This window comes from Dermacentor variabilis, chromosome 1, assembly GCF_050947875.1.
Source record: "Dermacentor variabilis isolate Ectoservices chromosome 1, ASM5094787v1, whole genome shotgun sequence".
Classification (NCBI taxonomy): Eukaryota; Metazoa; Arthropoda; class Arachnida; order Ixodida; family Ixodidae; genus Dermacentor; species Dermacentor variabilis.
The window spans coordinates 255830584-255846493 of record NC_134568.1 but is presented as its reverse complement, the minus strand read 5'-3'; the positions used below and the strand labels follow the sequence as shown (position 1 = coordinate 255846493).

The 15910-nt window shown below is 40.6% G+C and overlaps 1 protein-coding gene across 1 annotated transcript in view; it reads left to right on the top strand.

Annotated features, from left to right (window-relative positions):
* LOC142561913 (C-Maf-inducing protein-like) overlaps window positions 1–15910 on the top strand; it is a 66226-nt gene that overhangs the window by 969 nt on the left and 49347 nt on the right. The window contains exons 2-7 of the mRNA XM_075673485.1: window positions 5261–5440; window positions 6639–6710; window positions 10820–10909; window positions 10986–11093; window positions 14194–14274; window positions 14358–14461. Coding sequence (XP_075529600.1) covers window positions 5261–5440; window positions 6639–6710; window positions 10820–10909; window positions 10986–11093; window positions 14194–14274; window positions 14358–14461 — 635 coding nt within the window. The remainder of the gene's footprint in view (window positions 1–5260; window positions 5441–6638; window positions 6711–10819; window positions 10910–10985; window positions 11094–14193; window positions 14275–14357; window positions 14462–15910) is intronic.

Here is a 15910-nt window from a genome sequence, read left to right as displayed (position 1 = left end):
TTTCTATTGTTTCTGTGTGAGCTCATCCTTCTTCCTTGATCAACTACCGAAAATAAATATCCGCATGTCAAGTGTGTTCACGTAGTCTGCTATGAGTGTAGTCCTTTATCAGTGTTTTGCAACTGTTGCGCGAACCTACGTTTCACGTACCCCCCCCCCTTTCTTTTTTCTATTTTTTCTTTGCGCTCACACTTTCACATCTCGTATATCGAATGAGCTTGCTGACGTAGAAACGTTCTTTAAAGGCGGAAGGTGCCTTATCACCAACCAGGCATCCGGATATACTCGCGCGAAACGCATGCCGTGTGCTTATAATGCGCTAACCCAGGAATGAATGAAACAGAACTAAACATTATCTACAGTGTTTCTTCGGCCGTATTTTTTTGCTTATTCTTGAGCGCTGTCATTGTTTCTTAAAGTGCACTACAGCCATTCATGAAGTGCAAAAACATCTCTTCGCAGGTGTTTATGATGGAGCTTTCGTGTTCCCAGGCATTGTATGTCAGTACAAAACTTGGGGGAAAATTAAAAAGAAAAGTCAGTGACGTTTTGTGCGAATGTTTTTTTTTTTTTCGTTGTGTAAAAGGTTTTGTTGTTGGCTTAACTCACAATTGTGAATAACAGAACGAATGTGTAGGTGCGTGCTTGTCATGCATCTTAAAACCAGTGCAACCTTGTTTTTTTTTTTTTTGCTATTTTATACTCTCTCAGCAGCGGAGCGCTGATTTGGCTCAGGAAGCATGACAAGTTGTAACGGTTGGCCTATAAATTTGGCTATTGGCGTAAGAATGAACACTGCATTTTTTCTGGTGCATCTAACTTAATTTAATATTGTTCATCTGTAAAGATAATGGGGGGGAGCTTTGCATATCATATACCATACACGTATGGTACGCATATGTCATTAAGTTTTTTTCTTCTAGCAGCTATCAAATAAGACACTTCCACTGTATTATATGGCATTTAAGGAAAAATGCCAAATATTAGGAACTGGGAAAAATAATGGGAATTAATTGGGAAAAGGCATTTTCTGGCTCACTGTTGCATACAGCTCATAAATACTGCTAAGTGCCTGGCAGGAGCACTCCAACGGTGTACCCCTAGTATTAACATCGTAATATATTTGTGATGATATCTCCATGTACAGAAAGGTACAAGAACTCCCACTATGTCATAAAATGTGTTGTGTATGTTGTAAACGAAACCCCTGATGTCAGACCCCCTCTTCATTTGCGCATTCCATGGAGAGCCGATTGTAAATTTTTTTTATGACTGAAGTTCGTTCTCATTTTTTTTTTCAATCTAAAAAAAAAAAAACGAAATAATAAAAGTACTTGAAATTTTATTCAAAATTTTCGGTAGTAATCAGGGTCGGACACTGTCCGCTTTATCGGATTTCAACAACGCAACTGATAACTGAAAAGTTGCCATTGTAATATAAAGTTCAGAAACTGGTTTTGTGTGTCAATATCTGAAGAAAGTTGCTGCAACTAACATTGTGCAAAAGTCGTCACAATATGCATGACCCGATTTCATCATCAGTAAGTGAAATATCTGAGAAGCACAGTAATTCAGTTGCGGCTAGGTATCTTAAGCTCCTGGCTGCTGCATGAAAACAAGACACTGTTGCACAATATCATGATGTGCTTATCTTTGCACTAGGGTTGACGATTGGGCGAGTTGGTATTGCATTCTAGAACTGGTACAGCGCAACATACAAAGGAAGAAACAAGGCTTGTTTCTTCCTTTGTATGTTGCGCTGTACCAGTTCTAGAACTTATCTTTGCATTTAGGTAAACAAATGTGTGGATGTACCGTCAACGAAAGCAGTTTACGGACCATGGGATCGCAGAAAACGTCCAATTTCCGAGCAGCCTGCAATAATAGTCAGTAAAATCTAACATCACAATGTTGTTCACATATACTGGTTGAAGCTGTACATGCAAATACTAGCCTTTGTTTTGAGGCTGATCGGAAATTGAACTTTTTCTGAGATCTCGTGGTCTGTAAACATCTTTGGTTGACTGTACATGTAGCTGTGCAGTGTTTCAGGTGTGTTGCGTGCGGGGAATAATGCCACACAAGAAAGCTGATAGTGAATTTTTTTTGTATTCTACTTTGAGATCTGGGCTAAGCTACTAATATGGCCAGCCTGAGTTTAAAACAGCAGCAGTAGAAGTCGCGCTATCTTGGACCTTTCTCACATCCCTGTAAATTAAAAAGGGAATAGGTGTGGGCATGTTGGTTATTCATCGTAATTCAGAAAATGTAGCGCAGTAAGGACAAAGGAGGAGTTCAGACCAGGACAAACGCTGACTTTCAACTAAGTTTTCATTGCGGATCCTGAGCATATATATACACCCATCTGAATCTGCAAAAGGAAAGAACAGAGAGGAAGAAGGTAAACTGCCACGTGCCATCCATGCCAAGAATTCAAACTCCTTCTTTGATAAAGCCACTGACGACCATCTGACGCACTCATTTCCTGCCCGTGCTATCTTGGCTGCCTCCACAATTTCCCTGGTCAAGCTTTTGCAGTGGTGATACACGGTAACAGTCTGATTGAATAGAGGATGGCAGAGTGGCTGCATGTCACATTTTTTTACAATGGCCAGCCAGTTGGCGGTCTGTATCAATGTTTCCGACTTCATTGTTGTGCTCTTTTAGATGCACATTAAAGCACCTGCCGGTCTGACCAATGTAGTGTCTTCCACAGGAGAACCAAATTGTGTAAACACTGCATCTTTCTTTCTTTTTTTTTCACTCAAAAGCTTATTCAAATCCTGGCAGTCCAGAGGGCTCGCGAGAGGGCCGTCAGGTTTCACCTGATAGACCCCGAGTGGGCCTAGCCAGGTGACGTCGAGTTTGCTCGCGTCTATTGTGGACCAAATAAAGTTGTTTAACTCACTCACTCACTCAAAAGCTTATTTGGTGCTGTGAACACTTTGATGGCGCCAAATAAGCTTTTGAGCTTTTTCAAGTTGAGCTGCCCTTCGAGAATTCACAAACCAGACTGCACTATCAAGCAGAAAGATGCCTATGTCCTCTGAAAAAACCACAACAACCACAACATTGTTTACACAATTTGACTCTTTTATGGAAGAAACTACATTGGTCAGACCGGGAGGTGCTTGAATGTACTATCGCGCTCAGTATGAGCTACACCACACGAGCGCGTGGCCGAGCGCTCTGCAAGGTTGTACAGTGGCGCCGATTGTGCCGTGTTTTCAAGCTATCTGGAGAGGGTGTAGCTGTTCCAGCAAGCGCGCTGGAACCCCTCGTCCCCGTTTATCTGAAGGACACCTTATCTGTTTCTTGTTCACTTTGATTTCGCTGAAGCAGAAACTGTAAGATCATGCAGCACTTTTGCCACCGACCAGACGTGGCGTGCGAAGGTTATCAAAGACAGCGCTTTTTTCGTCCAAGAAGGGCTGTGCGTTTAAACATGATTTTAGCACTGATAATGCGCCTCAGCGTCCAGCGTAAAAGTGGAAGCAGCCACGACGTGGGCCATGCATTGTTTTTGACAGAGTGTTAGCATAGCCCTGGTGCTAATGCGGCAACGCGTTGCCATTGCTGCCACCGCCGTTCTCCGTACTATAGCAACATTTCACATTTGGCCGGAGCATCCTACTTTGTTCATTTGCCGCAACTCCTGGGGCCATGCGTCATCTTTATAAACTTCCCACTGTGCGTGATGGCTCCAGAACACACCACCCCTTCTTAAGATGCATTAAATGGTTCCGAAATTTTAGAGTGCACTATCACTAAGGCCCCAAACCCCGATTTCGCCGATCATTACCGGTATTACCAGAATACACTAATTTCCAATCAGCTCATCCAGAGGATACTTTTCCTAGATACATAAACGCAAGGTCATGTGCAGGTTCTTTTTGTCTAGGGTACTTAATTGCCATTCCGAACAGTCGTGTGGTTTGGTTTGGTTTATGGGGTTTAACGTCCCAAAGCGACTCAGGCTGAGAAATGCTGTAGTCGAGAGCTCTGGAAATTTCGACCACCTGGGGTTCTTTAACGTGCACTGACATGAAAGAGTCGTATGATAAGTCAAAGATATATTCAGCCCGAATAAAAAAAAATTTGGTTCGCACTAAGACAGCTTGCATGCTATAAATGCTAAAACCTGAGATGAATTAAGAAGTCGATCACTGTTGGACACCCGGGACATTTTGCGAGCTGACGAACGTATTCCTTTTTATTAATCTGACACACCAGATAACACCCACTGTGCGGACCGACGCGGGCCCGATTACGAAGTTTGGGCGTCGACCTACGGCTGCAGTTATCATTTTCGAAACAGATATCAAAACCAGCCTAAATGAGGGTGAAGGGGAAAGCAAGCAAGTGGAGGTGATGAGAGCTTGCTGGAACAGCTGCACCCTCTCCAGATAGCTCGAAAACACGCCACTATCGGGGCCACTGTACAACCATACCGAGCGCACGGCCACGTGCTCGCGCGGTGTAGCTCATACTGAGCGCGATAGTACATCTGCAAGAGCACACCAATGAAGTCGGAAACATTGCTACAGATGGCCAACTGGCTGCCCATTGTAAAAAATGTGATACAGAGCCACCTTGCCATCCTTTTTTCAATCAGACTGTTCTTGTGTATCACCACTGCAACAGCTTGACCAGGGAAATTGTGGAAGCCACCAAGATAGCACAGGCAGGAGATGAGTGCGTCAGATAGTCATCAGTGGCTTTATCAAAGAAAGAGTTTCAATTTTTGGTATGGATGACACGTGGCAGTTTACCTTCTTCCTCTCTGTTCTTTCGTTTTGCAGGTTCAGATGGGTGTATATATATGCTCAGGATCCGCAATGAAACTTTAGTTGAAAGTCAGCGCTTCTCCTGTTTCGACTTGTCCTTTGTCCTTACTGCGCTATGTTTTTTGCATTACCCTTTAAGTTGGCGGCGGCAAATGAGGCCCCCCAAAACTCTTGTCCATGGACCCACTTGAGTATTTATTCTCAAAAGTGAAAGCTGAATGCTATCTTGCATTGGAGAATGACTTATACTTTGAGTTTGCTGAGCACGAAGTCGCGGGATAGAATCCCGGCCATGAAAGAGCTTTGTGAAACTAATATCAATACCAAAAGTAGATTCTTCACGTTGGTAGTACAGTTTTTACAAGCTGTTGCTTCAGTCGAACTGCTGTTAACAGCAGCAGTGCTATTGCAGTGGTATAAAGTAAGTCTGGTCTGTTATCTCTTTCGGATTGTGCTATTTATATTTATTGCAGCCTAGTGGCTTCATGGAACAGCCAGTTAGCTACAGCTCTATGGAAGATGTGTATTCCCTATGTCGATGGGACCCTAGTCACAAGTTCTGCCTCCGTGTGGTCATTCCTGAGGGCTCCCTTCTGCTCCAGGCGGCCAATGGATACTTGCGTGATCAGTGGCTACACTCTATCCTCTGGAAAGTATGTACCTTGGTGCTGTAATTCCTCTCTTCATTTACTGCTTCAATTTGGAGCGATAAACCTGGGTAACAAATTGTGTGCATAATTAAGTTCTGGAATTGATGGCATTTGATGGCAGATGCTTGCATTTTATCAAAAACCATCACTCATCAGATTTTGCTCATCCGACCCATTCTCGAATATGGTTGCCCCATCTGGAACCCTTATAAAGTATCTGACATTAACACCCTCAAATCAGTTCAAAAGAAAACAATCAGTTTCATATATCGCTGTTATGACTGGAATTCTCACCCTCATCTCACCTTGTTGCACTAGATTTACAAACTCTGCCCGAGCGGCGTGATCATGAATGTTTTAAATTGTTGCATAATCTCGTTAACACCCGATGCTACTCATTAAAGCGCAACTATCTGTCTCCTGATAAATTGAAACCTACTGGAAATAGCCACAAACAACCTTCCACCATTTCAACCGTCTACTAACCTATTTAATTATAGCATCTTTCCTCGTACAATTGAAAAATGGAACTTGCTACCAAATCAAACTAGGTCACTGCCTTTAGAGTAATTTTTGTCTAAGTTAATTGGATTCATGCTGTGTTTAGTACTACTCATTGTATCTTTTATTTTAAAGCTATCATTATTCCTATGGAAGTTGATTTGTGCAGAAAAAGGTTTTGTTTTATGCAATGTACAAACCCACTCCTGCGATAGCCCAGTTGGGCTGCAGTATGTACAAATAAATAAAATTTTGTTGTCATGGCTCTTAAATATAGTCTTTTCGAGAGATTTACCTAACGTATCTGAATGATTCCTGTGTGAATTTGTTGCAATTTTAAGTTGAATGTTCAGAGGAATAATATGGGGTATGGCTATTACTCATTTGTGAAAAGCTCTGAAAATTGCTTATAAGAAAGTTTAGGATGATTCATGGTATGCCATCTTTCATAAACAGCTGCGCTTATTTCATCAGAGTAGAAATATATGCCTTCTGAACAGCTCGACATATAAAGAGTTGCTTTACATATTTTTTCCCCTTTAGAAATAAAGGGAGATAAAAGTAGTTTAGGCACCATTGATGTTGGTTACAACATCGGAAAACGAATATGTTTAGAAGGTGTGCAGGGTGTGGTATATCACATTGGTAACCAGTGTCGCTTCTTGTGCAGTCAAGTCACCATGTTTTATCCTTTTAACAGAAAAGCCTACTGAAGCATGAAAAGATTCTTATGACATCACGAAGGATAGAAGTTGTGACTAAAGAACTGAAGGTAAGATAATCCAAGTCATTGCTGTTCATACAACTTCAGACCTATAGGCGAGCTATTGTAATATTACCCTTAAAATATTCTGATCAAAAGGTATACCAAAGGGAAATTAAGCCAGATAAATCATCCAATAATTCTTAAGTGCCAAATATGAAACTCTTATAAATATCTGAGGCAGCGTAGACACGAAAATAAGTAAGAATCTTTTGTTTTGCTTTCACCTCTGCCAAAGTGTGCACGTGCTCATGTGGTTGCCGCAACCTCTGACAGACCCTGTTCAGCTTTGGGAGGTTGTAAAGCTCTTAAATATGTCTCTGTCAGTTACGTTGCTTTAGGTGCATGCTAGTGTGTGTGTCTGCATCTGATTGATACATATGTCTGCTGCTTGCGCCCCTGTGTGCCTTTGCTCCTTCATATCGCCTCTGGCAGGTGCATAAGCGTGTAGAAACCAGTTTGTGTGTACCAGTGAGCATATACGTGGCATCTGAGCTTTAAGGCTTTCTTTAGAATGGCCCTGGCACAGTTCTTTCGCTCATTCCAGGTCTTCTTAACACTGGTGGCACCCTAATCATATGTTGCATGCCTGGGAATTTGCCTGCAAGAATTGGAATTGATATTTCATTGTCATTTTTTTCCCACTAATCATTATTTTTCGCCAAACTCTGCTGAACAAAGTCCTACAATTTTTTTTTTCTACCAGAATTTCCACTATTATCTACCAGCCTATTCAAGTTTAACTTTCCTCATTTTTGCCTTGTTTCGCTCATAATTTACCGACAATTTCTGAAGAGCCGGCAAATATGTCTGTATGGTGTCTGAAAAACTTCATGTTGTTTTTCTCGAAGCCTAGTTTTCTGTGATTCTGTACTACACAAACACTAGTAACGTGAATATGAAGAAACATATTTCATTTAAACTTTGTTTGCTCTTTCCTTACACATTAGGCTATGCAAGGAATTTCAACAATAAAAAAATAGTTAATTTCATTACATTCCTTTGTTTAAAGGGACACTAAAAAGAAATACTAAGTCAAGCTAGAGTGATAGATTAGTGCTCAAGAATCTCTAAGGCATTAATATTATCGCGAACAGGGCCTTAATAATCGAGAAATCGAAGTAAATGCAGGACATGATTGGAGGCTCCCCCGGGACATTCAAGGACTTGCCCGATGACAAAAGCACTCCTCAGTTAAATTCTGTCGCTAGTACTCAACTACTCGTTGCAAAAAACAGTCTTGTATTATAAGATGAAATACAATGCTACTTGTCCAGTTTCATTTCATGTTTAGAAAAAAAGAACTCATTGAAATTACCGTTGACAACGATGCGGGCGGTCGAAAGGTTTCGTTTTCACTCGACTCTGCACCACCCACGCTTTCATGTTCCAATACTTTCCTGATCGCGTAGTGCTGTGCTGGTTTTACCGGCTCGCGAAACTCGCACAAACTGCAAGTAGCAGAGAATTCAACTTTCATGTTATGTCGCGGGATGCCCGAACGGTCTATGCCACTTGACCAAAAAGCAGCTTCAGCGGCGAATCCGCCGCTCTGTATTAGCTCGGTGCCGCTGTTTATCGGGCACCATTTTACTCACCGATGGCAGCAAAAGGCGGTGATGGCGTATGTGTCACCACTCCGCCGGTTGGGTGGCGGGAGATTTGAATTGCGATAAAGGTATTCTGATTTTTCCGATACAGTTTTCTCGCAAGCTTAGTCTTTTTTTGGCATGAAACAAGCATTGCGAGGTTTCTGGAAGGGTATTTAAACAGTCCACTTCGACTTAGCATTTGCCTTTAATGTCCCTTTAAATGTCAAATATGTGGGATTATGATCTTTTTCTAGTTCATTGGTTATAACTTGCTTTGCACTAGTCTAATGGTAAATGGGTTAATTCATTGCACAGCTTGCTTGTTTGACTACATTAGTGCCAAATCCTTCACCATTCCTGTGCTCCAGTAGTGTGTTGCGATTGTTGCCGTGACAGGTGTATTTTGGTAATTTTTTAGCAATGAAGGTATAAGATTTTTAATCTTTTAATTGTTTAGCTGACTTGAAGGGCTTTTAAACTACCCTTTAGAAGACATGTGTGGTTTAATTGTAAGATCAAAGTCAGAAGCATTTCTGACAGGTGGTCACATACCCTAACTGGTATGAAAAATATAACATTGTTGTAGTTTGTTGCCTTGGTGACAGTATGGTAGGATAGTGCTACATAGAAATGAACATTGGGACATATAAGAATTTCTTATAGCATGCTTGAATGCTTTATGCTTCATTGTCTCTGCTAATTTGGATGTACTGCGCCATGTGAAATGCTTAATTTCACATAATACTGAAAGATATATTTTGTGTTTTGTGAAAACCAGTGTTGCCATTTTAGTGATTTTTTTTCACTAGATTTAGTGGCTGTTGTGTGTTTAGCAAAAATATTTCTTTTTTGAGTGACATGATAAACAATAGCAGCTTAAACATTAGGATAGTTGCTTCAAAAATGATCTTCTGAAACCCACTTATTTATTCAAAAGCTCCAATGCTTACTGCATTGTTAGCCATTCTTTAATTGTTACAGATGACACCAGTAAGGCTTTGATTCCTTCTTTCCTTCTCCGAAAATGGTTTACCTTGTTGTATCCATTGCCTATAAGCAGGTGAAATTTGCGTTATTATATGCTGGCTCTGTGACCATGATGAAGTAAAAGTTGCCTTTATATTGGTAGTCTTCTCATTGTTCTGGTGCCTCACTGTGCAGTGGTAACCAAAGACTTCACATTGAGCTCACAAAATTATTGTCTTTTATTCTTTACAAAACCGGGTTTAGTGAGTATATGCGCTGCGGATACTGCAGTTTCACTAAATGCGTTCAATTGATGAACGTAAATAGGCATAGATATCAGAGTAGCTGGGCTTGTTCACACGAATATGAAAGTAGTGCTTCTGTTTCTCACAGCTTTTGAACGAATGAATACTTCATGGAGCTTTCATGTAGATCAGCGATAATGCAGACTAAGTGCCTTATAGGTCTAGAAAAATCTGGTTACTTGTGTTCTTTTAAATCGTACGCTTTTTTTTAACCATACGAGCTGAAAGTAAACGCAGAATTACACTTTCATCATCTATTCTCCTTTAAATATATTCGTAAAGTAAAAGCCATCTACATACTACTGGTAAATTCACAGTTTATTCTTCACCTGCACAAACCCTATACAAATGTGAAATGGCTCGGTAGACGATTTCCATTATGTTAGCTTACATTGCAGTGTTCCAAAATGCTTATGTCATTAAAAATGTTCTCTATAGTCTTAGCAATAATTTTAGCAACTTTGTAACCATGTATAACAGAAAGATAGCGACCTTTTTGTTTCAAAATATTTCAAAGCTTCAAAAATGTTTGGCAACACTGGGTACGACATATTTATTTATGCAAATAACCTGCAGTACTTAATGAAAAGCACTGTTGCAGTGGGATGCAGGAAAGAAATCAATTTTCATAGATTTTTTGGGTGTCCATGATGTGGACATACCGATTATTGCCATTGTATGGTTTACAGGAGATTGAATGAGTGCATTTCTTGTTGTGAGCATATTTTATCTGAAAAAAAAAAATCGTTGCAGTTTTTTTTTTTTTCAAGTGTAAAGCTAAATGTTGTAATAGTTCTGCGGAAACCTGCAACGTGGAGAGAAGTAATTAAGGGAAAATGATGCTTCCATCCAAACGTAGCAAATTGCTACAAAGGAACCCATACGTGTTTCTAGAAAGAAAATGCCTCGCAGTTGAAGAAAAATTCGTCCTGGCCTGGGTCTCGAACCCGGTGTTACCGCCTTTCCGGATAAGATTGTAGAGCAGCTGCCCTTTAAAGGCGGAGGTCCTGGGTTCGAATCCCGGACCAGGACGAATTTTTCTTCAACTGCAAGGCATTTTTTTTTCGAGGAACCCGTATGGGCTTCCTTTGTAGCAATTTGCTACATTTGGGTGGATGTCTCATTTTCCCTTTATTAAAGCTAAATGTAATTCGGAGCTCCTGTAAGGTGGGCTGACCAGCGTGAATGATATTGCGACCTCTTATAGAAATTTTATTTGCGCTTAATGAATCTAATTTCTCTACTTTTGCTCTAGAACTTGGTTGAACTTGCATTAACAACCCCTCTGCAAGACAAGAACATCTACCAACGTCCTCTAGAAATTATATCCAAGTTCCTTGTCCAGGTAAGTGTTCTGTCCAGAATAAGTAATGCCCACTGCACTTTTTTCGCTCCTTTTGACTCATTCTTTTAAATTGCAGAGCAAAGAATGGCTTTCTGGAAAAGATGTTGAGGCTGTCATCAATGCAGTTCTTCCTCTGCTGGAGAGAACTACACCTACACCTGAGATATGTGAATATTTTTGTAAGGTGAGTGTCTCCGCAAGAGCTTATCTTTCTGTGTAGTTTGTTTTTTTACATGTTTTCGTCCCAGCCAGTTCAAAACACTGGACATAGATTCCTTGTGCCTCAAGTGTTTTTTTGTGAGGAAACTCAACAGTAAAATAAGAACATTGGTGTCAGTAAGCTGCGGTGAAGTGCTATACTTTCCTTATTATTCATACATTTCATTTTATCCCAAAAGCCTTTTTTTTTTTGCTAGGTGAGAGTAGAACTTATTAAACGGATAAATGCTTGGCCCTACGCTGTAAACATAGATAAGTTAGTACATCTCGTAGTGAACTAGCCAGGAGTGAGCTATTTGTTTAGCTATATTGGGAAATTTACTGTATGCAGAACAATCGAAGATGATATTGAGGGCAATTTAACCAGTAGGAGCCCCAGTACTGGCTGGACAAAGGGTGTGAAGCCTATTTGAAACATTGACCCCATACGAGAGGTCCTAGAATGTCCACAGTCTAGCCAAGAAGGAAATGATGTAAAACCACCTTCACATTATTCAGTGTACCCAATAGGAAATTTTATTGTGCTTATATCAGTTGCAAAATGTACTCGGGCCTCCTGGAAAAAAAAACTTGTTCTAGGTGCAGAAATATTGGTATTTTGTAACAATTCCTTCTAAATTATGTTAAGAACTTAAGTTAGTTGGGTCTTAGACCAAAAATCTTTATTTTTCAAGTTACAGTGCTGAATACTTTTCGATTATATGTAAGTTTATGTGCTTATTTCATGTATGATGTCCATTTATGTCATTTGGTTTATCTTATTTGGTTGTAATTTTATGTAAATGTCCAGAAAAGTTAGATCAGTTCCTTGGATTTCGCTAAACAGGGTATCAGTGGCTTCTGCGCAATGCAAGAAATCTAATAAGACCAACTTTATTGCTCTGTCTACTCTAGCACCAGTCGTTCCAGATTTGAAAGTTGACACACAGAAGAGTGTGCGTGTGTGTGTGTCTACATTTCTTTTTTAAAGTCTTCTGCAGTCTTATAATTCTGTTTTAATGAAACATGATAAGCTGAATTGTCGGAAAAAATTTTTGAAAAATAAGGTAAAGAAAATTTGCATAAAATTAAACCAAGAGAGTAACTATTATATACATTCGAAATAAGCACATAAAATTACATCTATCTACACAATTTTTCAGCATCATAACTTGGAGAACAAAGATGTAAATAATTTTTGGTCTGATACTTAAGAACCAAAATTGATCAGATGGCGCAAGATCTGTTAGTAAGGCAGGTGATTGATGCTGGGAAGAGCTTTCAAATACTGATTTTATTGGAAAGTTGCACAACAGGCTCATTGTCTTCCAAAATAAAAATACCATCTCAAACCTTTGCTTGCCTTATTAGAAGCAGTTGTAAAAATATCTACCAGTCTTGAGCTTTTCATGAACTGGCACTGAAAACAGATGCCTCAGTAACCAAATGTACAGCAATGAAGGCACAAGCTGAGGGGGTGCTGTCTTCATGTCAATTTTTGCTCACTGTTTACACACTGACAAGGCATCCATCGTGAGAAAGTGAATATGTAGAGGAAAAATGCCCTCCTGTTGCTTCTGTATTGTAAGGTTGCTCTTCTTTCAAATGAGAAAAATTGAAAAAGACCTTCCTTTTGGCACCCGTTTTTCTACTGCGACCCACCATCATGGCGCACTGACTGCAGCCTGGGAATGACAATGTAACTTTAAGTTATCAGTTCCCAGCCCATCAGTATTTCACAATAAGGTATTTTTGGACAAGTTATGTCCACATAAATGCATGAGCATGACTATAGCTTGCCTTAAAAAGTCTTGCTTCCTCGGGTAAAGCAGTATACACAATGTGGACGAGCCCAGCTGGCCCATGGTAGGTGAAGAGTTAGGCAAGACGAAACTTTCTTTGGTGACTATAGCAATAGCAGATATTGTTTCCTTATTTGATAACTGCGGTGCTATATCCTTTCATAAACAGTGATAGGCTGTGCATAAAGCTATGAACCAGCTGTTAAAAATATGCCGAAGTAAAATTTTGTTCTGTGCCATGTTTCATCTCATTCAATCATTTGGGTAACCACTTGCTGATGCCTCTGTAACCTAAACTGTTTGAATAAACGAACAGGAAACCAGCGAAACAGATGCATAGATTAGGGAAGAAGAGAACAGGACAAGCACTGGGGCCAGCACTTGTCCTTCACATTTCTTCTCTTGTGTGCACATCTGTTTTGCTGATTTCCTCTTTATTCACAAGTTTGTAACAACTCGCCCAGAAGGTAACATTGGTGAGTCAATCCAGTACATGGATCTATACGAGTTATTGCTGGGAATGGGAAGTAGGCAAAGTGGAAACAGTAGCCGGCATGTGGCAGCCACTGGAAGATCATTCTGAAAACTGCTGCTATGTTGAAATCATGTTGACTATGTTGATCATTCTAAAAACTGCTACAGTGGATTTATGTTTATGGTACAGCAAGCACTTGGATTTAAACCTAGAAGACAGAGCTTTTGGAGTGTGCATTTGAAGATCAAGAGTGCTATCAATGAGGTCGCTGTTGTTTACTATCTACAGTTTATTAGCTATGGCTGTTTACATTATTGGGGCAATTTGTCATTGAGAACCTAGCATTTTATAATCTCTTAGTCATGGGCTAGCTCTCTCTCTCTCTCCCTTTTTATTTTTCTGTAAATGGACTTTTACCATATGCATAGTTTCTGTGTTGAGGTTCGCTGTAATATCAGGGAAAGAAGCGCCTTCTGAGGTACGGTACTTGTGCTGCCAAAACATAGATGGCCTTGGTCTGTGCACATTGAGTTGCTGCCACAGTGTGTTAGTGCTCTTTGAAGTACGTAAAGTTGAGTACCAAATGGGATGAAGACAGACTGGACAGTACAGCTTGTTTTTATCTTAATATGCGCTCGGCTTTGCTCACTTCCCATACACGTAACAACCTGTCGAACAATGTATGTTTCTAAGAGGTTCTTTGCAACATTATGTACTGTTTTCTTTTAATGGGAGGCGTAGTTTGTCTTAAGTTTCTGCTGTCATATATCATCTGATTTGTCTTTTTCTGCATCGCTTTGTCTTTGCAGCACTGTAGAGAATGTCCTCGATCTAAGTTGGTTTTTGAGATGTACACTCCTGTGGTTCAGCGAATACTGAAACGCAACATGGTAATTTGCATATTCTGGTTATTTTGTTTTCTGTTGGGCATTCATTTATGGTATTATAATCATTTATTGCTTTTTGTCTGCAGGATTTTGGCAAGTACCCAATGACACGTATGCTTGTCCAGGAGTACATTCAGTCATTGAACTGTCAGAACTCTGGATTGGAGGCTGTGCAGGAATTTGTTCGGAGGTTCGTTGTGTTTGTTTGGTTTTGTGCTTTCTTGTGTACTATCTGGCTGAAAATGACAAATGCTGCTGCTGAGCACAAGGTTGCTGGTTAGATTCCCAGCTGCTGCTGCGGCTGCATTCCAATGCGGATGCCAATGCAAAAACGCTTGTTTGCCGAGATTTATGTTAATGCCGAAGAAATTCAGGTGGTCAAAATTAACTCGGAGCTCTATGCTAGTGTTTTTTTTACAGCCAACAGTACAACTTTGGAGTGCTAAATTCTGTTTATGAATGAAAAAACACAGCTGAGCAGGAGTGCAGCATGGGGATCAATTGTTCAAGTCTAGTACACACTGTGCCAGAATTAGTTGACGCATGAAACCAGCCACAAATAAAAACTGCCAAAGTAAATTTGAAACTGAAGAACCATGCTACAATATTCGCACCTTCCAAGAGTTGCTTTAGGTATCCTAGATTTGTGGGTTAATAATTCTTTCTCACCATGGGATAGAACCTGCTTACCTGCAAAGGGCCCCTCACCAGGTCTGGCCATTTTGAGCTGACAGCCGCCGTGCATACAGTGCACGCTAACAATCATGTCTGCTAAGTATTACATCACTACGCATTGCGGAAAAGAGCTGAAATTTCAAACCGAATGCTGTTTGCCCTTCTCCTTGTGGGCCCCGCGCTCCCAGCCGAACATTCGACGTATGTCACTCAAGTGAACCTATGTACATGGAAGTGCTGTGACGTCGCTCATAGTGACACGGGACTTTGAGACTTGTTCCAGGACACAGCAATTATTTGTTTGATCTGTTGCTTAAATATACAAATTAAAGTTTAGAGAAATTATAAAATCTACAAACTGAATGTGTGCGTTTCTTTGTTTTACTTTGTACCGCAGCAAGAGAGCTGTAGTGTTCCCACGTCATGCAGTTGCACACGCAGACAACGAAGTATGTCATTTTCTACCGTGTTCCAGCGTGCGATCATGCTCTATGAACTGCTTGTGTCTGCCTCAGTATTCGCGTAGCACTGACTTATATCTCTAACTCGCCGTGGTTGCTCAGTGGCTATGGTGTTGTACTAAGCACGAGGTCGCGGGAATCCTGGCCACGGCGGCTGCATTTCGATTGCGGCGAAATGCGAAAAACACCTGCGTACTTAGATTTAGGTGCACGTTAAAGAACCCCAGGTGGTCGAAATTTCCAGAGTCCTCCACTACGGCGTGCCTCATAATCAGAAAGTGGTTTTGGCACGTAAAACCCCATAATTTAATTAAATTATACCTCTAGTCAGGTGTTCTCATGCACAGCGTGCAAAATGATGTGCTATATGAAACGAGACAAATGCAACAGCTCGCGCGTGATGCCGTCAGCGGAAGTGCGCGGTGCAGCAAAAAAGCGAGGGGAAAAAAAAATTAAGGCTTGGTCCGTGACGTATGCATCACGTGATCCTCGAGCTCTGGAAT